The following is a 20,745-nucleotide window of genomic DNA, read 5'->3' on the forward strand; positions in this document are numbered from 1 at the left end:
AGTGGGAGAAGTAACAGCTGATCTTTGTTTTTTAAATCAGAAGAGGAAACTGAGAACAGTAGGACAGTGTGAAGAGCAAACTGCTGGCCATGAAAGGGTGAACTGGAACTTCCCTCTGGTAATAGCTGTTTTGCCAGCTGAAATCAGAGTATTAGAAAATTTGTGGATGCAAATGAGCCACTGTTCATTTCATTAAAATGGAGCTGAGAATTAATTGAGCCTCTGTTGGTGTACTCAGCTGTAAATTTTTGTCTGTTTCTCAACTATGACCCAGTTGAGGCTCTGCTGAGCAGTAGTACAAATTTTTCCCCCATGCAAATCTAGTAAGTACTGAGCACATTTAACACATGAACTAATTGAGCATCAACTGGTTCATGAAACAGTGAAATAGGAGGCTTGAAAGTCTGCTGTGTTGCTTTGTGGTTTTGTTTTTCCTTTAATGCAGCTCTTTCCAGTCTTAGATTATTTTCCTTTGATGGGCACAAAGACATTGATTGTGAGAGACAAAATTGAATACCTATGCTAAACTCTCCAAAGAGCCTGTCTGTTTGCACTTGCACTCTTCTGGCTGCACAACAAAATTATCCTGAAATTTCTGCATATCTAGAGAGGATGAAATCAGATAAAGATTTATGTGTGACCTTGAATCTAGAAGTGATACTGGGTTCACATAAACTTCTCTGAACTTTAAGGCTTATTTATTGCCTCTGTTGCCTCTACTAAAGCTAGGCTAATGCTGGATGAAAGACCTGGTGAAGGGCAGGCAGAGATGGCAAAATTTACCAAAATCTCTGAAAAACCTTGTGAGATTTACCTGTCCCATCTGGTTCTGATTCTGCTCCCAACCCTGTCTCAACACATCCAATTTTACACCAGTGATAGCTGGATGAAAGGAACAACAAAGCAATCTTGACATTCCTCAAAATAGTACCAAGGGTTTGGAAATGGTGAAGAGTACAAATGCCCTCTTCTCGGGGGCTTCTGTCTCAGTCAGTTCTGTCCTGCTCCTGATTCTTCTCCAGCAGTTGGAAAGGAACATGGTGTCATCCCTGCAAGTAGTGACCTGGGCAATAAGAACAAGGCTGGGCTGTCTGAATTTCATCTCTCACAAACCAGCTCCTCCCAGCTTTCAGGATTTATAGGCTAATGAGGTGGGAATGGTGATGAGAGGCAAGAGATGCCAGTATTTTCCCTGCCTCTCTACCAAGAGCCATTTGAGTGATGAGAAGCCCCTTCAGCTTTGGACACCAGCACATTGAGGAGAGGCTGAGGGAGCTGGGGGTGTTGAGGCTGGAGAAGAGGAGGCTCAGGGGAGACCTCATCACTCTCTACAACTCCCTGAAAGGAGGTTGGAGCCAGGGGGGGGTTGGGCTCTTTTCCCAGGCAACTCTCAGCAAGACAAGAGGGCACAAGAGGTCTCAAGTTGTGCCAGGGGAGGTTTAGGTTGGACATTAGAAAGAATTTCTTTCTGGAGAGGGTGCTCAGCCATTGGAATGGGCTGCCCAGGGAAGGGGTGGATTCTCCATCCCTGGAGATATTTCCAAAGAGCCTGGATGTGGCACTCAGTGCCATGGGCTGGGAACCACGGGGGGAGTGGATCAAGGGTTGGACTTGATGAGCTCTGAGGTCCCTTCCAACCCAGCCAATTCTAGGATTCTATGATTCTATGATTGCTCGACCTGTACCTGTGGTGTCACACACCAGCAGCAGCAGTGGGGAAACCAAGCTCTAATCCATAAACTTTTGAACACTTGGAGTGCTGGGAGATGAAATAAAGCAAATTAAGAGTTTTGAGTTTCCAAAGAAAAGCATGCAGCCAATTAAAAAAAATTAATATATTGCTCCAACATCGTGTTTACGGAACAAATGGATAATTAGTAAATCAGTAGTGTTGCTGCTACAGTCTGAATGGAACATCATTTTGCCAATTAGTTGATGAGGCATAATAATGTCAGATACTTGATGCTACTAGCTTCTTTAATTAATTTTTTGAACCAAGGTACTCATGTATCAAATACATCTGTGGCTTCAGCCTCCTGAACTTGAAAATGTGTAAACATCCTTTCAGTTCATTTTAAAATGTGCTGTTACCTGGCACAGTCCCTGTTCAGTGTGTGGGGAGGCAGGAGAGCTGCAGGGGAGCTGGGACAAGCTGTAAGCATCCAGCTGACAAGACCCCTGGGAGGAGCAGTGGGGAGCTGGAAGCACCAATGTCTTCTCTCCTGCAGTTCCTGTTGTGGCACCAACAAACATCAGTGGAGGAGGAGGGAGCCGCTCAGAGCTGGTCATCACGTGGGAGGTAATTGTTAGCTCAATTAACCTAAGCTGGCTGATGGGGAAAAAGTCCACGGGTGAAGTGACAGCCCTGCTGAAATCCACAGGCTTTTGGTCACTGGCTTTGGCTGAGCCTGGGTTTCTACATCTGGAGAGCAAACAGCCTGTAAGATATACAGCAAGTTTTCTGTGTTATAGTGAACAATTTATAAAAATAAACAGTTTAAGAGGCATGTTATAAAGATGTTTAGAAGTCTGTATAACCCTCTTATCTCCATTGTACAGGAGGTGCTTAACACACTAATCTGCTTGGCCATTTTCTGCATTAACATTTTTCATACTTTTGTTTACATGTTTTTCATTCTGGAACACTGTGCTGACAAGACATATCCTATTATGTGTTAAAGGAGATGAGCCCTTTAATTCTCCAGCACTCCAGTGAGGGGAGAGAGTGTACATTTTCAGAACAGCTAATACTGCAGCACAAGTTGCAGTGGGTGAGCACAGGGCACTGCAGAGAGCAGAAAGCAGTGTGGGAAGGAACCCTCCTCCTCCAGGCACCCAGCAGCCTCCCCACAGCCCCAGGGCTGAAGGCAGGAAGTTATCTTGCACAGCCCAGGCAGGGATGGAGCAGGTGCCCCAGCCCCTAGGGAAAAACTCCCCAAAACACAGCTCCCACCATCTTGGATTTTTCACTGAAAAGAAGTTTGGAACTCGCTTAAGTTTTTCCTCTGGTTTTGAGGACATCAGAGCAATTAGGAGCTACCCCATAGCATCAGCAGCAGGGGCCCAGCAGCCTTGCAATGCACTTTACAGTCAGGTGTGGCTGTCTCAGAGGCTGCACAGGTGACATCTCTATAGCTCTGTTTAGGCTCTGCACAGCAGACCTCTGTTTAGGTCTAAAGTTGGGACAGGGTATTCCAAAAATCGTGGAATCACTTTGTAAGTTGTGGGGAAAAAGCCCCAAACCCAGAGACTTTTAGCTCAGCTTAAGCAAGGAAAGCAGTCTGCTGTTTCTTGGCTTCATTCTTTTCCTAAAGAAATCAGCAAGCTCATGCATAGAGTTTGAAGGAAGAGGAAGTAAAAGTAAACAAAAAATTATGTAATTCATCAGCTGAATTACCTGTATGCTCCTGCATGCTAAAAACCATGCCATTTAACCAGCCTTTTGGGGGAGGAAGGGAAGGGATAGGAAAGAAATGAGGTCAAAGAAAAAATCCCCACTAGATAAATACCACTGCCAATGCTACCCCCTCTCCATGCTCTAAATAGAGTGAAACTTCACTTGTACTGAACTACATTTTCCTCCACATGCATCTTTCACTGTTTTGTTTCATCTTCTCCTCTACTGATCTACTCTTGGGGAGCATAAGAACATGAAAATTGAAAACAACCTGAGAGACCTCAATCAAATTATCCTGTAGGACTTCATAGTGTGTCCTGAAAAACAGTCAGAGGGAATACTAATTATGCCAAGCTAACAACACTGAGCACCACTCTCCAGCTCTCTGTGATGAACTCACTAAACATCTTGATTAAATCTGAGGTCAGAGGAGCCTCAAAAATAAATTAAATGGTCTAGAAAGTAGCTTGAACTCTTATAAATCCCCAGTGCACCTCATCACTCACACTTAACTCTCTCAGGACTGGTTAAGAGACAGAAGGAGGGATGTCGAGGAATTAATGTTTGCAAAACACTAAAGGAAAGATTTATTTGTAATATATGCCAGGCTAGGGTTATTATTAGAATTAGGAGGCATTAATGAAGAAAATAATAAAATAAGAGCCCTGAAAGCTTCTGATTTAATTCCTGATTCTTTTTCCTTCATTTTCTCACACCATTTTTTCATCTATTTGCACCATTTTTTTCATGGCTGTTTTCTGTGCACTTTACTTTGATTCCAGCATCTAAAATAAATGAGGTTTTGCTGAGGAACACTTCCTTCCTCCATGTACTACTCATCTTTCCTTGTTTCATAAATGCTGTCTTGTTTAGAGAAGGAAGTGTAGAAGTATTTTTATCAAAAAAAAAAAACCCAAAACAAAAAAACAAACAGAAAAGTATGTGCTGGATACAGTGTCAATATAATTGTTTGTTCAATCTGAGTCACTAATACATCTCTTGACATGAGATTTTATTAGTAGACACAGTAATTTTGCCATGTTGACTTGCAATAGCATTACTGAACCAAACAAACCTAAATATGAGTATGCTTGTGCTGAAAACAATAAGTCCTGCACTCACATGCAGGCTATCACATAGCTGATAAACCCTTCTGTGTATGCATTTGCTCCTTGCCCAGCTCATTTTTTTCTATAAAAATACTTTCTTTAAAATTACCATTTCTCTATCCCTTGGGGAAAAACAAATCAGCTACAACCTGTACTGATTTGAATGCTTTTAATTTTGAAAACTTCGTGCCTAAGAGAGGGTAACTTTAATGGAGCTGATCAGATCTTTTGTTTTTAAATTGATTGCCTCAATAGATTTATTATTTTGATTTTTATTTCAATATTACATTGACTGATGGAGCAAACATTATCTTCTCTAAGGCACAGTCAGCTAAATCAATACCTCTAAAATATACTCAGAGAATGAAGATTCAATTAAAACAGTGTATACTTGCAAATGCTTATTGACTGACTGCCTTGTCACTACAGCCAGTTCCAGAAGAACTACAAAATGGGGAAGGATTTGGCTACATCATTATGTTTCGTCCTCTTGGCTCAACAACCTGGACCAAAGCAGTGGTGGCTTCAGTGGAAGTGAGCAAATATGTTTACAGGAATGAAAGCATTACCCCTCTGTCTCCCTTTGAAGTGAAAGTTGGTGTCTACAACAAGGAAGGAGAAGGGACCCTGAGCTCCATATCCATCGTCTACTCAGGAGAAGATGGTAATGGCTGTTGCTCTTGGTAGTGATGCCTGTGTAGCACCAGTAGGTCCCAGTTTATCAAAGGTTTCCTTTGGGACAGATATACAGCTGAGGGCTTCATTCACAGATTTCCTCAGGGATATCAAGGAGCCTGCTCAAAGCTGCTCACTGAAGAACGAGAAGAGACACGAGGGGAGAACGATTATAAATAAGCAAAGGGCAGATTTTCAGAACTGTTTTAAGTAGACAGCATGATTATTTGTCCCCAAGGAACAACCTGAGAATATCCCTCAGTTCCTGGAAGTGACTCTTGGTCCCCCATGTGTCCCCTCAGCTGTGTTTTCTCCCATCCCACAGAGCCACAGATTGCACCAGCGGGGACGTCGGCTCTGAGCGTTTCGGCAGCGGAGGTGGAGGTGTCCTGGCAGCCCATAGCGTGGAACAGGCACACGGGCAGGGTGCTGGGCTATGAGGTGAGGCAGCTGGGGGCTGACACCTTCCAGATGTCCCTTTCCTGGCCACATTTGTATTCTGGTTCCTGCTCAACAGGCACTGGAGCTCTTGGGCTCTCATTAGCAACATTTCACCCGAAGATAATCAGCGGCGTTTACAGAGCGGAGCTGAAGCTCTGTCCCAGACTTTGCAATGTAAATTAAAATCTCAAGGTTAATCACTTGTGATGGCTCCTGGAACAGGGCTGGTGCTTGATTGCACAAAGCAAAGCTGATCCTCCCTCCTCTCACACAGCTCTAATGCTGTCTGAGCATGATGGGGTACCTGATGGTTTGGGGGCATGCACATGACCCAGAGCATTGCTTACAGAAGACACCAGGATAAATGCACCTCATTGCTGTCCAAAGGCTTCTGGCTTCTCACTGCTCTGAGAATCATAGATTCATGTAGGCTGGAAAAACCTTTAAGGTCATCAAGTGCAACCATGAACCCAGCACTGCAAATGCCAGCACTAAACCACGTCCCTCAGCACCACATCCACATCTGCAGTAACTCCAGCACTGCCCTGGGCAGCCTGTCCCAGTGCCTGAAAACCCTTCTGGGGAAGAACTTGTTCCTAATTTCCAACCTAAACCTCCCCTAGCACAACTCAAGGCTCTTTTTAATGACCACCTGCTCATTTGATAATAACTGGTGAGTGTTTGGGGTTTTTTTTAATTCTGTTTTATCATTCCAAATGTATAAATTAAGGTAATATGCACAATACACAAACCTTCCTAGAAAAATTGCTCACTGAAAAGAAAAAGCCAGGTGTAAATATCTGTCGAGAAATCAAAACTAGAGTCAGGATAATAAAAATAATAAAAAAGCTCTTAGATGACTGAGATAAGTGTTTCCTTTTATCTTTTAAAGGTCTTTTTCCAAAATGTATTCAAACCATAAAAACAAACAAGCTTTTAAAATTTCTCACCTTATCAAAAGTTTCCTTTTGGATATCTATAAAGTTAAGGATTTAATTTACTTCCTTAATTGCTATTCAGTCTCTGCAAATCTATTTCTTCTCTCTAAATATGAATGTTGGATTTTATTTCTTGCTAGTTCTGCATGCAAAATATCCTTGTATTCCTTGAAATCTTCATTGTGACCGTGTCTGTTTCCCAGTCAGATCCCTAATTGAGGGAAAACCAATGCTTTGCCTGTCCTTTGCTCACACTTTTCCAGGTTTTATACTGGACTGATGATCCCAAGGAGAGCACAGCTGGTAAAGTCAGAGTCAGTGGGAATGTAACAGCCAAAAATGTCACAGGACTAAAAGCTAACACCGTGTATTTTGCAACAGTTCGAGCTTACAACACTGCAGGGACAGGGCCCTCCAGCACCCCAGTAAATGTCACCACAAAAAAATCACGTGAGTATTCAGTTTTGTACAACAAATGTTCCAAACTCCCAAGTGTGCTGGTGACATTTCAGCTTACTGTGACCCATCTCTGCTAAATGTTGCAATATCAAAGAAAACTGGCTACCAAATTTCTTCATAAAATTAAGCAACAAAATCGATGACTATCTCTAGAAGGTATTTCTTTATGACTCAGGCAGGATTCTTCTCACAGGCAGTTTCTTAATGGAAAATAGACTCATCTCTGGAAATAATTCTCTATATTTGTATGTGCATATGTATGAAAGACAAGTTAAAGACAAGGCAGTCAAGTGACAAGACATAGAAAGAACAAATTCACTTTTGTTTTACATTGACTTCATCTTCTGTCAAGTTCAGGATTGTGCTAATGGTTCATTTAAAAATTAAAGTCAAAATAACCCTTTTAATATTTAAAAACAGATATTAAAATTTTAAGCTCTAGTCTCTGAAAGATGCAAGCACTTTCAAGATGAGGAGAGGTAATATGTCAAGAGAATATAAACAATGTGCATCTGCAGCAGGACCTTTAGCTTCAAGGTAATAGCTCTGTCTTCCAACTCATCATCCAGGGTTCCTACAATCTTCTGTGCATGCCATTATTGTGGAGACAAAGCAAAACTAAAATGGTCCTTCTGCCAAAGAGGTGCAATTCTGATTGAAATGTACTTATTGGAGATCAATTTAAGGTCTAAGTTGATATCCTGGTTTAAGTGAAAAACTACTTAGGAAAGTGGAAATTATATCCCTCCATGAAGATGCTGCTCCATTAGGAGCTCTTTGGAAGCTCAGCTCTTCTGCTTCCTCACTTCTGTGTCATGGGTTTCAGAAGTTTCTTTGCTTTTTCTTTTTCTTGATAAACACATACATCAGCAGATGTTGGAAATAGATGTTAGAGATGTCAGAAATACTTTGCAGTGGTAAAGCTCAGCTTAGTACAGCAACAAAGCCAAGTGTTTCCTAAAACATGGGAGTAACCTCATTAACTTAATGAACTTCAGCACATACTTGGGATTTCTATTATTCTCAGTGGTGATTACAGTGTTGATTACAAGAAATCAGTTGAGGAAATGATCTGCTAATCTTAGATCTGAAGAAACGTTTGCAGGGGTTTTATTTGTGGATGATACTGTGGATGTTACTGTCATCAGCTCTTCTGGTCCCTGGCTTTATAGCAAACCAGATAATTTGGGTTTGAAAATCATCCTGTCTTGGTTTTTCAGCCCAAAAGCTGTGAACTAAGATGGTTTTAGGTGCTGTGCTAAAAAAACCTTTGGCCAAGGTAATATGTCACCCCTTTCTGAGTGCTTCCAAGACTTTTCAGAGTACACAGCCAATGAAGTATTTGGCATCCTTTGCCTCTTGTGAGTTTTCTGTTGTCAAAATCCTTATATAAATATTTGCTGAAAGCAACAAGGACATTTCCAACCACATTTAAGTAAATTTACAGTTTGGGGTATGTGAATGTATCTAAATGCCTTCAAAAAGCAAATGACTCTTTTGCCCAGCACAGACAGTATGGCTCATGGAAGAGTAAGTGCTGATGTTCACCTGGGTGGGCCACAAACACCTCCTTTCCCTCCTGGTGGGATGGATTAAACTTCTCCAGTCATGAAGCAGTTTTAGGTATGAAACTACAGGCACCTTTAATTTATTGTCTCCTTGTGAAATGAAAGAAATTGCCAAGTATCACCAAATCAGCAGTACCTTCCAAGCTGTAGACATCACTCCTCCCTACATAGATAGTGTAGGGAGAAAAGAAGGATTGCAGAAGTTAAACATTTTAAAGTCTGGGATACTCACAACATGATTCACCAAGTGAATCTCTCCTCCTTTTTCTTAATTCTGCTCAAGTCCTTATTTCCTCTAACATCTGCAGTGCATCCTCCCAGGCAGGGTCCAGGGGGACACACCATGGAGAAGGAGAGAATGTGTTGCTCTGCTCCTGAGATGCAGTTCAAAGGCACAGTTGCAGCTCCACATGTTCACACAGGATTCGATTTCAGTCACTCGTAGGCAAATTTTCAAAGTCCTGGCACTCAGGCATTAAAAGCCTTTGAAAAGCTACTCTCAGCCTATTGTGCTGAGAATTTATAAAATTCTACAATGTTTCATGATGGATCACATGGAGACTTTAATGTGTAGTTCTTTGTTACCTGTCCTCATGGCTGATGAAAATCTTTCCCTTTGTATTTTTTAGCTTTTTTCTGAAATTCATAGAGCAAAACATTCTCTAGGACATTAAAATACAGATAGGAACAAGACAGTACTCAAACAAAATCTATCAAATTTAACTTGAACTGTCAGACACTGTCAGGTTTTTCCTAATTTCAAAAATGAACTCTCACAGCAAGTGGCTTTGTGCTATGAATAGAACTTCATTCTGACTAACACAAGAGTCATGATGGCCTGGAAAATATTTTTTACTCTTTTTAGATTCGAGTCATCCATGCATTTGCTACCTCCATGTCAGCAGCTCATTCAATTATACCATGCAAATGAATATTCAGTTGGATCTTGTGATTCTCATAACCTTTTTTTTTTTCTAAAGCACCAAGTCAACCCCCAGCAAACATTGCCTGGAAGCTGACAAATTCCAAAATCTGCTTGAACTGGGAGCATGTAAAAACAATGGAAAATGAATCAGAGGTGCTGGGCTACAAAGTAAGTCATTTCTTTGTCTCACTACTCAGACATGTTGGTTATAATGGAGGTACAAATAGTTTATTAGCTGGAAAACAGCAACTTTCCTGGAGTTCATGGGATGGTTGACTGAGATTTTTACAATGGGAAGAATAGATGAGTTCATTCTGAGTAGGATCTCTTTGTCCTGATAGAGATTTTCTGTTCCCATCCCCAGATTTTGCCCCCTTTCCCTTGTCATCTTACTTATTCTTGCATTCTTTTGGGGGAAGGAGTTTCCCACACAAATAAAAAGTGCTGAGTGGCAGCAGGAGCTGGGTCTGTCGTGTTCAGCTGCAGAACTCTGCTTCCTGAGTGGAACCCCAGCTGCTGCAATCCAAATTTCTGTCCTTTCTTGAAGTCTTTAGAAACAAACTGCAGTGCAGAGTCCTGAGTTTTCATTAGTAGGTGGCAGTTTGACACAGAAATCAATGTAAATTTTTCTATTTGGCTATAAATGCTCACCACAACCAGGAAAATTTTAAAAATCCTCACCAGTATCACCTCAGCTCCTGAAGTGCCCAATGAGCTGTGGGTATAAAGGGTGTTACAGATTTGAGTCATGTTTAAAGGTGTGTCCAACTTTACAGAAGAGCATAAATGTGTTGGAGAAGGATTTCATAACCCTGGTTTTAAAGTGAGCCTCAGTTCTAGCAGACAAAGGCTCTCTTGAAGGTAAATGCCTGCTGTGGTCTCCATCACAAAATCCTGCAGAACACATTTTTATGTTTTGAATCAAGTTTAATACTCTGCAGGATGCTCACCGTGCACTGAAAAGTTTGGGACATGACAGAAGATATTCTCAGCCCCCCAAAAAGAAATTAAAACTTAAAAACCCCACAGTACCTCTTGGTTTCTAATCCCTTTTCACTTAGATTTTGTATAGACAAAACAGACACAGCAAAGCACATATACTGGAGACAAACAACACTTCAGCTGAACTTCTGGTACCGTTTGAAGAAGATTATCTCATAGAAATAAGAACAGTCAGTGATGGTGGGGATGGCAGCAGCAGTGAGGAAATCAGGATTCCAAAAATATCAAGTACGTGAGATTTTATTTTATTTTATTTTATTTTATTATTTTATTTTATTTTCTCTGAATGTTGTTGCATCGTAAGAAATCTGTGTGCATTAAGCAGTATGAGAGATTAACAGAGTTCCCATTACATGGGGGTTAAGTCACCAGTACTGTCACATTCATTAGGTGGAAAAGTATTTAGCACAACTCCTAGATAACACCTTATTTTTGGTGAAGGGCTCCATCTGCCCTGGTCTGTCATGCCCAGGGAAGGACAGAGAAATAAGATTTTATGCTGAAGTCAAAGCTGAAACTCTCACACAGAATGTGGCTCTTATCTGAGCTGCTGCTGGGACACAGAACCTCAGCCCTGCTCCAGGGTCCAGCCTGTGGTCTCATAAATATCTTATAAATAGTAAGTACCTTATTAGTCATGCAAAGCAGAGCATAGTTGTGCAACAAATTAGCCCAAACCTTCCCAGAAGGGGATATTCCCAGGGAGGGTGGGAAGCTGATTCGAAACCAAACTCTGTGGAATTGCTGCTACAACTTAAAAAAATAGATTTATAAGCAACATCTGGGGATAAGGTTCCATCTTAAAAATAGTAGAAAAGCTGTCTCTGACACAAATTTTCTTTTGTCAGAAAATTTTGTGTGTTTTTATTTTTACAGGTTTGAGTTCTGGAGAACTAAAATTGTCCAAAAGAGTAAACCACATATTGACATCTGGGATCCTGCTATTGAGTTCTGTTCTTGTGTACACTTTTCCTTGATGATTAAAGTGATACTCAGCCTTGGACTTTTAAAAATAAACCATGTGTAGATTTTATCTTGATACTTGACCACGCCCAGCATTCCTGAATAGAAAAACCAGTGGGAATGGGGGAGGGAGACAAAGTGATCTACTGTTAAGAAAACATTAAGTATCAATATTACACTGATTTTTTAAAAAAAATAAGCTTTGAAATTAATGGATAAATGTGTATGCTTTAATTAAATGGAGTAATGCCAAACACAATTTGAGATTGTGAGGAGTGAGGTCTCAAGGGTTTTACAAGCAGTTCCTGAAAGCCCAGTGTGATGGGGTGTGAACCATGAGAGACCTGTGCCAAGATGTTATAATGGAGAGAAAAAGAGACATGCAATTGCCTGTGATGTGGACATTATTTATCTCACGTTCTTCAATGTCACCTGTAAAAAAAAAACCAACCCACTTTCAATTAAATAAAAGCTATTTGTTTACTTTTGCACTTGTTTGTATCACAGGGAGTGTCCTACACTGCATTATGTAAAGTGAACTGTGCTGTTTTCTTCAGAAAGGAGAAACTTCAACAAAAGGAATCAAATGTATCAGCCCAAAGCCCATTGGGTGCCACGGAAAGACTCAGTGGCAAAGCCTCAAACCAGATCTGAATCAGACAGTAGCTTTTGTAAAATACTTTACAGATTCTCAAATACATTTGAATTCACACATTAATTCACTGATTATTCTGATCAACAAAACTGGCAGAGGTGCTGCATACCTTTTTTTGAAGGGAGGTTGAAATTTATCTGTCTTCAAGCAGGTTCAGTTGCTCTCTCACCTGGTGGTGTTGCTCTTAGCTGTAGCTTGAAAGTCTGGGCTCATCTTTGGGCTGGGGATGAAGGCAAATGAGAAGAACATTGATTTTCATCATCTTGAAATATAAATAAAAGCATCTAATTAAGCCCTTCAATCTATTGAGGCATTATAATGACAAATTAAACACCAGAGTGAGCATGGCTTTCAAATCAGCAGGTACAGCTCAAATGTGAAGTCCCACTCATGCCAGCTTTAACAACATTGGATAAATGATACTTTTTGTCTCACATCATTACTGGGGGACCTTTTCTTCCTTCCCACTTTACCCTGAAGTATATTTCCTTTTCACTGCTGTCAAATATGTGTTGTGTCTTCTTTCTAAGCATTTATAACTACAAACAAATCACACATCCACTGGAGTGGATGACTCCATCACCCTGGCATCAAAACAAATCCTCTGGGATTTCTACAAAGATGCTAATCAGAAGAGTTGATAGGAAGAGGTTTAAGAAAGCTTTCAAGAGAACAGTTTGGAAAGAAGTGGATATGGTATTTTAAAAATCTTGATAATACACCCTAATGAAATAGAAACATTTTTCTTTGCAGGGAAGCTCAGCAGTGACTGATTCCTTTGGATTGGCTGTAATTTTTTTTATGCATCCCCGAGGTCCATCCAAGGTACTTTTCCCACTCCAGAAGATACTTTTTAAAGTCAGGCTCTTCATGCCTCCAGTTTTAACCTCATCATACCTAGGCCAGTTTTGTCATTCCCAGGGGAGCTCTTTTCAAAGCAAGGGACAACTGGGGAAGAGCAACAACAGGTTGAAGCTGTTCCCTTGGTGAATGGAGCACACATAGGTTGCAGTGTGACTGTTCTGCCTTGGGTGCAGAACTTCTGAGCAGTCCTAAGGAGAATATCTGTAAATTATAGAGATAATGGCAGCTCCTCCATCCTCCCCAGCCCTCAAACTCAAGCAGCTTTCCTTCTTTTGGCTCCCCAGTTCTTTTTTGGTGTTTCACTAGAACCACCCGATGTCTGAGCTGCCCAAAGCAGTGAAAATCCAGCTCTCTTTTTGATGTGAAAATGTTATGAAAGCACCTGATGCTGAAATAGGGAGTTCAGATGACTGGCATCTTCCATTAGAAGGAAAAAAAAAGGTCAAAAGTAGTTTTGTCACTCCAGGCTGCAAGGAAGAATTTGAAAATAAGAACAGTATAAATCCCCTAAAACTAGAAGTCAGAATGAAAACAATGGAAAAAGTAAATCAGAAAAACTCTGCAATGTTCCTGATTTTTACCAACTTAGAAGCTGAAGTTAAAATCCCACTTCAAGGTGCCCAGTGCAGGGAAGACAGAGCCCAGTGTTAACAGATTTTAGAGGCATCAGATCAAATCACAAACCAGACTAAGTTTTCAAATAGCTGCAAGAGTAATACCTATTTCATTTTAATAACCTAAGCAAAGTACCCAAAAATGAATAAGAGTCACAGTCAGAGGTTTTCATTTTAAATTTAACACATCAACAAAATATTTCTCCATGAAAAAAGCAATTTTGAGTCTACCCAAATGTTTCAGTTCACTCTAAACACAATGTTTCTTCGTGATTTAGGAGCATTTAAACTTTTTTTAATGCCTTCTCCCTACTTTATAGGGCAATATTTGAATATGAATGCCAAGAAACTAAATGAAATAGTCCATGTGTGCTATTGTACCAGCCACTAAATCAACATTATCCTGAAGTGCAGAAACACCCTGTGTCTTCCCCAGGTTGTTGGAATGCTGCCCTGGTGACAACACCGAGCTCTAAATCACACTTACATCTCCATGGGCTGTAAAAATGGAAAAAGATTTTATTAATATCTGACTGTACTGCAGTCACAGAGAATTCTCCCCAGTGATTTGCAGAATCTGTGTGGAAGAGAGAATTCACCAGCTCAGAGAGGTTTTGGGACACACTGCTGTGGGCTGGTGTCTGGGGATCTCCCTCCAGCTCTCCTGAGATGTTTGTCTTCTCAGGACCCACATTTCCAACTGCTCCTTGAGCAAAAGCTACAGCACAACTTCTCCTGCTCTGAAGCCCTTCCAGCCCTGATATCTCCAAGGTCCCCCACGATTTCCCTCAAAGTTCCAGACAGCTGCTGCATCTCAGGGCTCTGGATCATTGGGTTTCAAGTGCCTGTGAAGGTGCAGCCACCATACAGCCTTTGGGTCACCATGGATTGAGTCCCAGAATCTCAGACTGGTTTGGGCTGGAAGGGACCTTAAAGCTCATTTAGTTCCAACCCCCCTGCCATGGTCAGGGACACCTCCCACAGCCCAGGGTGCTCCAAGCCCCATCCAACCTTCACCACTGCCAGGGATGGGGCAGCCACAGCTTCTGGGGGCAACCTGAGGGGCTCAGCACCCTCACCCCAAAGAATTTCTTCCCAGTGTCCAACCTGAATCTCTCCTCTACGAGTCTGAAGCCATTACCCCTTATCCTGTTTCTCCATGAACTTGTAAAATGTCCCTCCATAGCTCCCCTGCAACCCCTTCAGGTCCTGGAGGTGACAATTCCAGCAGCAGACTACTGGAGAAGGAGGATGAGCTTTTCCCAGCACAGGTGGAACAGACATCACCTCTGCATTCCTTATGCCAAAAAGTGGTCCTCAGCCCACCTCAGCCATGGAGCTGAGAGAAGGTCCCCGTGCTGCCTCTGCCACAGAGGGTGACCTGATGGAGAGCTGTCACTATGGGACACTTACAGGCTGAGAGGGTAAAAGAATGTGCTCAGGGATGAGCTAAACACCTACACAAGGTTGAGAGATGTGGGATGCATTAAATGCCCCTCTTCATCTTCAGAGTGTATGACAGGATTTGGCATTTTTCTTTCCTCCACCATCATCTAATCCAAAAACTGTGGGGGAGGGAGGATCAGGGCTATTAAATTAGTTAGGGTGAAATCCTTCTTGGAGAAACTTTCCATGTAGAAAAGGTCAGCTGGACATTTTGACAGCACAGTACAATAAGGGCCTCTAAATGGCTTCAATCATTCAAACTTTTTTAAAAAAATACTTCTATCAGTTCGTGGCACTTAGTGCATGAAAATCTACATCATGCCTGACTTAGCAATTAAAATGTCATATTAATAATACTGTTATGTATTATTTCTTTACTTAACTCACTTTATACATGCCAATATATTTTAGTACTGAAAAATGGCTACAACTATGTCCCATCCTTAGAGAAAGGACTGGAAACATTCTGAAGCAAAAAGGACAGTAGAAGACCCTCATAATATGCAAGTTTTTCACAAGATACTTCCAAGTCTCTAGAATTTCTTGAGTCTATGGGGTAGCTCTGTCTACGGGGTGGGAGATGGGCCAGGGTTATCCAGGCTCTGGCTAGGACATGGCCATGCATGGCTCTGGTTTCTGCTGTGTCCCCAGCCTGCTCAGCAAAGCTCCACTGAGCATTATCTCAAGGACAAAATGTCCCATCAGCCCATACCCCCCCCCTCTGCACACCCCTTCCCACCAATGCCACCTCCACCATCCTGGCTGCCATCACCTCCTAACAAGTCCCAGTTCCACAACACCTGCAGACCCAGGGTGAAAAACCCCACCCCAATTTTCAGGGGTTCTATTCCTGTTGGACTCCTGCTGCTCATTTCCCAGCCATTCCCAGGGGGATGGAGCTGGAGCAGAGGGACAGCCCCCTGTGCCAGCCCAATCTCCTTAGGTAGATCCCAGAGTTTTCCTTAAAAGCAAAGTGTCTGTGCTCTCTGCTGTGGCCTTGCACGGGGCTGCTGCTGTGGCAATAGGTACAGTTTTAAAAATTAAGATACTTAGGGTCAGGGTTTTATAAAAATGGAGGTTTTTAAAGGAGCAAAACCTCCTCCAGCTGGTGGGGCTGTGGGAGAAGCAGATCCCAGCTCACCTTCTCCTTGCTGTTCATCACACCAGGCCAGAAATCCCCTGTTCCTGGCAGGGCTGAGCTGAGGGATCCTTTCTGGAGCTCTCCTTGAAGCAGACTTGGCCTTGTGAGGGTGTGGGAGCCCTGCTGGTGTGATTTAATTACATTATTCTGCAGCCCTTCTAGCCCAGAGGTTTTAAAGAGAAACAGCACAAATCTTTCACATGTCCCACTGCCTTTAGTAGATTTAAAGTCTGTGCAGTTTGAGTGGGTTTGAAATTTATTTGAAAGCCTTCTTACACTGGTACAATTTATCCACAGAGATCAGCAGTTTACATCCTATTGATTAATGTGGTTATTGATTTATTCTGTGATTGTACTGGCCAGGCAGATGCAGTACTGGGAAGTGCTGTTTTCCAGGAGTGATTGACTTCTTTCTTTATTGACTAAAATGAGCTGATAAAAATCATCCACTGCCTGAACCAGGAGGTTTTTTTGGGCTGTTTTTTTGGTTGGTTGGTTGGTTGGTTTGAGTTTTGGGGTTTTATTTTTCTATTTCTGCTTCTAGCAGAGAAAAGTAGGAGCCAAATGCTGATGTAGAGAAGAGGGAAGAAGTTAGAAGGTTAAACCTGCCAATGGTTAGAAGGTTTAAACCCTGGCTGGGTTAAATCCAGCCCACAATCTTAGTGAGGTAACAAGCTGGAAGGCTGGGATGGTGAGAAGACAGGGTTCTGAATCTTGGAGAAGAGGAGGAACCCAAACTGAGGAAATGATCTGAAAGATTTGATGTCCCCAGGCCACTTTGGAACAAGCACCTGGGTCACCCCACCAGATCCACCCCACCACCCATGCAAAGGCTCCCCACTACCTCTTTTTCTTTTTTTTTTTTTTTTTTTTAATTAGGAGCTTGTAAAACTGAATTAACTTCAAAGGCAGATATTCTCAGGGGTAAATTCTTTCTACTTCGAGATTCTATCCCACAGAATTTCTAAAAAATTGAAAAAAAAGCCCACTCTAAACCAAACAGCAAAAGCAAAACCGTACATCAAATACAAAAATTTTTTTAAGTTCCCACTGAGGCTTCAATGCTGCTTTTATCAGGACAAATTTCAAATGGAATTAATGCTCCTGTACAAACCTGCACAGGAGCCATAACAGAGCAGGGGGGAAAACTATCCACACAAAGCCAGATGAAGAACTATAGAAATAAATAATATAAGCAAAAAGAGAAAACTTTGGCTCAGACTTTGTGGTGAAAGACACGGCATGAATTCTGACAGCCCCTCTCCCCCCCACACCAACTGCCAAAGTTGATTTTAAATGAGCCCTTGGAGCCAGGAGCCACTTCAAAATGATGGTGTGCTGATATAGCTAAAATGCAGCAAACACACAGAAACATCAGTGGGACAGATCAATTGTTAAAGCCCTAGGAAAGAGAAGAGTAGTCAGGTGGGCAGATGCAGAAAAGTTCTGCTCTAGCTGGCAGTTTTTCCTGCTTATTTAAAAAGCAAAAAAAAAGGGTAAAAAAAAAAAAAAAAAAAAGGGAAAGCAATGATGAGCTCTGAACATCCAGAAATTTGGCAGGTCAATCATTATTTGATTTTATGAGCTTCTCAGAAGAAACAGCATTATACTGAGCAGGGTTTCAGAACACCACTTTTGGTTACTGAAGGTCAGGAGAGGGGCAGAGGAACCTCATGGCTCTTTTCCTCTCAACATGATGCTCCTCACCCTGCCTCTCTGACTCTAAGGCTCCTATGGAAGAGGCCCCTTCCCTGAATTCTGCTGGAATTGGAGCTAAATTAAAATATCCCCCTCACTTGCCCACACAATGCCAATTGGCAGCATTTGTGTTAAAGCTGGTTGGAAACTGTTCTGTGAAACAGGCTCCCATCAGCAAACACTTTCTGCAGAGCAAAACATCCCCAGGAACATGCTGATTCTGGGGGTTTTCAGGAGAGATGTTTTCCAGTGGCTCAGAATTAAACTGAGTACTTCTATTTGATGTCTCTGCTTCTCTGGCATTATATTCTGGTGCCTGCACTGTTTTGCTTCACAGGAACACTGTACTTAGTGTTCTCTTAGGTTCAGAATGAGGGATGGATCTGGTTGACCAAATCCTTTCCCTCTCCAGCCTGGACAGATGGGCACAAGCACAGGCACACCCTGGTGAACCTCACAGAAGAAGGTAGTAACATTTCTCCAGTACAACTGTGAGTAAAGAGGACTTACTAATGGGTTCCCTAAGAGTAGTGCAGAAGGAATTTTGGAGCCATCCTACTTTTTTTTCTCATTTATAGTGGGAAGAAATTTCAGACTTGCCTAGAGGGTGGAAGATCTTTACTCTGATTTCATGTAACCCATTCTGCATGAGGTTTACAAATCAGGATTGCAGTATTTGTTTTTCTAGATGTCTATTATTTTTTTAAATATATTTGTCTGTATGCCTTCTCTAGTGAAATATGTGAAATAAAAGCATTATAGATTGAGAAACAGCTTTTACAGAAGGTCTATAAGCACCTACAGTGTTCCAGTTCAGAGACACTCTTCCCAGGCTACCGAGTCACACAAATTGTTTAAAAATTTCTCCTGAAAATGATAAAAGAATCCTTGTGCTCCCAGGATAATACACACACACCCCTCTCCCTGTATCCCAATCACCTGCTAGAAGAAATACCCTACTCTGTGCTGGCTGTATTGGCTGGCAAAAGACAGAAGTTTATTCCACGAAATAATTATTTAATGCAGAGAATAGTTTGCTTTGCTGGATTTACACCAGCTTTCACTCTTTCCCCCAGGATGAATTTCTATCCCCAAGTAATAAACCAACAGCTCCCAAAATCACCACGGGCTGGGCTGCCCCAGCAGTGGGTGCTGCACATGGGGCTTGGGTGACTCCTTCCAGCTGCACCCACCCACCCTTGGGCACACAGAGAACAGGGTAAACTGAATTAGAAATGAGAGTTAGTAATTAAGGTGAGCTTATTTTTATTTATATATATATATGTGTGTGTGTGTGTGATAAATATATATATGTGATATAGATTTATATATATATAAGGAGAATAGATGTAAGCAGAGCTGTGTGACAAGAAGAGTAACCTGATTTTTTATTTTCCCTCTCTCCCTGAGCAGGAAAATCACCAGAGTGGTTCTGCAATAGTGGGCAGTGTCCAGGCCTGTAATAATTTGTCTAATTTAGCTCTGGCACTCCACTCCTAAGTGGGAGCTCCTGAGCATTTCTCTGCATTAGAGGCTGCATGTGTCTCCCCATTCCCCCCCTGGTTTCTAGCAGATTTCCTCTATAAACACACCCTGCTATAAATACTATAAATACATCCCTGGCTCTTTCACTTATTACCTGTTCTGAGGAAATAAAATGGTAACGGGCCTTGCACTGTAAAAAATAAAACCATCTTCAGGACACTGCTGAAAGGCACCCGTGAAATAAAACCACGGCTGTCATTTGTCATACAAATTGATTCTTTTTTTAAACAAAAAGAAAAATTAAAGACATAAACTATAATACTGCTGGGACATGCCTTGGCATTTAATAAAATTAAACAGCCCAGGCCAAGTGATGCCATCAGTGTTTAATCACTACAATACCCAGTGTGTAGCCAGGTTCCAGCAGCACTCCTGGGGATCAGGATGCTCCCTGCTCATCCAGGAGCCTCTCCCAGCCCAGCAGGCACAGGCTGAGGGACCTCTGAGGACTGGAAATTTGGGAAACACATCATATCCTGCTTTGTCAGAGCTACTGGGGTTTTATGACATTTCTTTTGAGGTCTAAGTACACTGAAACACCCACATGTTTTTCCACTCAGAGTTTTCTTTCAAGCAATTTGCTGGTAACCAAACAACTGCCAGGAAGTCGCTGAGACTCTCAGACAGAAGTGAGGATGTCTTTGTTTGTAAAGAGCTGTCAAAAATGCAGGTCCCTGTTGGACTGTGAAGAAATGAGGTTTTCGTGCTTTTTAGGTTTATTTATTTGCACTTTCGTTATGATTAGGAATAAAACCTAAAAATTCAGAATTTTTTAGCAGAGGGTTTTCTTGCTTTAACTTCACCTAGTGCTTTACCATAATCTTTTGTATTTAGATAGTGCAAGTCAGACCTATTAAACAAAACCTAACTTTAAAAAGAAAAACAGGAGCAATTCTGCAGTTGGATACTAAACCATGGGGTTTGTTGTTGGTTTTTTGGTGTTTTGTTTTTTGGGTTTTTTTTTTGTTTTGTTCCATCAGTAACACATTTTCTTCTGCTTCATTCTTGTGTTACAACTCTATTTTTCCAGGCCCTGCTAGATCCTCCTGACCAGATTTTTCCTAGCTCTGTGAACCCCAAAGCTATTTAAGCCCAAAGAGGCAGCAAAATGCCCTGGGTGTTACTCTGCAGCTGGGCTTGGCCCCAGCAGGAGCTCAGGGTGCTGGGAGGGTGGGAGGAGACTCAGCCACCCCTCTCCAAAACAACATTTGTTCTGTCAGCAGCACTTTGGCTCCTTACCCTGAGTTTTTATTTCTACCCTCAAGATGACAACTGTTGAGTGGAAATAATTTTAAATTAGGGAAT

At 41.8% G+C, this 20,745-nt stretch overlaps 1 protein-coding gene across 1 annotated transcript in view; it reads left to right on the top strand.

Moving 5' to 3' along the window:
• CNTN6 (contactin 6) overlaps positions 1 to 11,968 on the top strand; it is a 75,353-nt gene extending 63,385 nt beyond the window's left edge. The window contains 7 exon segments of the mRNA XM_071756333.1: positions 2,229 to 2,299; positions 4,936 to 5,170; positions 5,507 to 5,622; positions 6,824 to 7,010; positions 9,568 to 9,680; positions 10,574 to 10,742; positions 11,391 to 11,968. Of these exon segments, the coding sequence (XP_071612434.1) occupies positions 2,229 to 2,299; positions 4,936 to 5,170; positions 5,507 to 5,622; positions 6,824 to 7,010; positions 9,568 to 9,680; positions 10,574 to 10,742; positions 11,391 to 11,491 (992 nt within the window). The 3' untranslated portion in view covers positions 11,492 to 11,968.
• The last annotated feature ends 8,777 nt before the right edge of the window (positions 11,969 to 20,745 follow it).

This window comes from Heliangelus exortis, chromosome 12 (assembly GCF_036169615.1).
Source record: "Heliangelus exortis chromosome 12, bHelExo1.hap1, whole genome shotgun sequence".
In the NCBI taxonomy this organism is placed as follows: Eukaryota; Metazoa; Chordata; class Aves; order Apodiformes; family Trochilidae; genus Heliangelus; species Heliangelus exortis.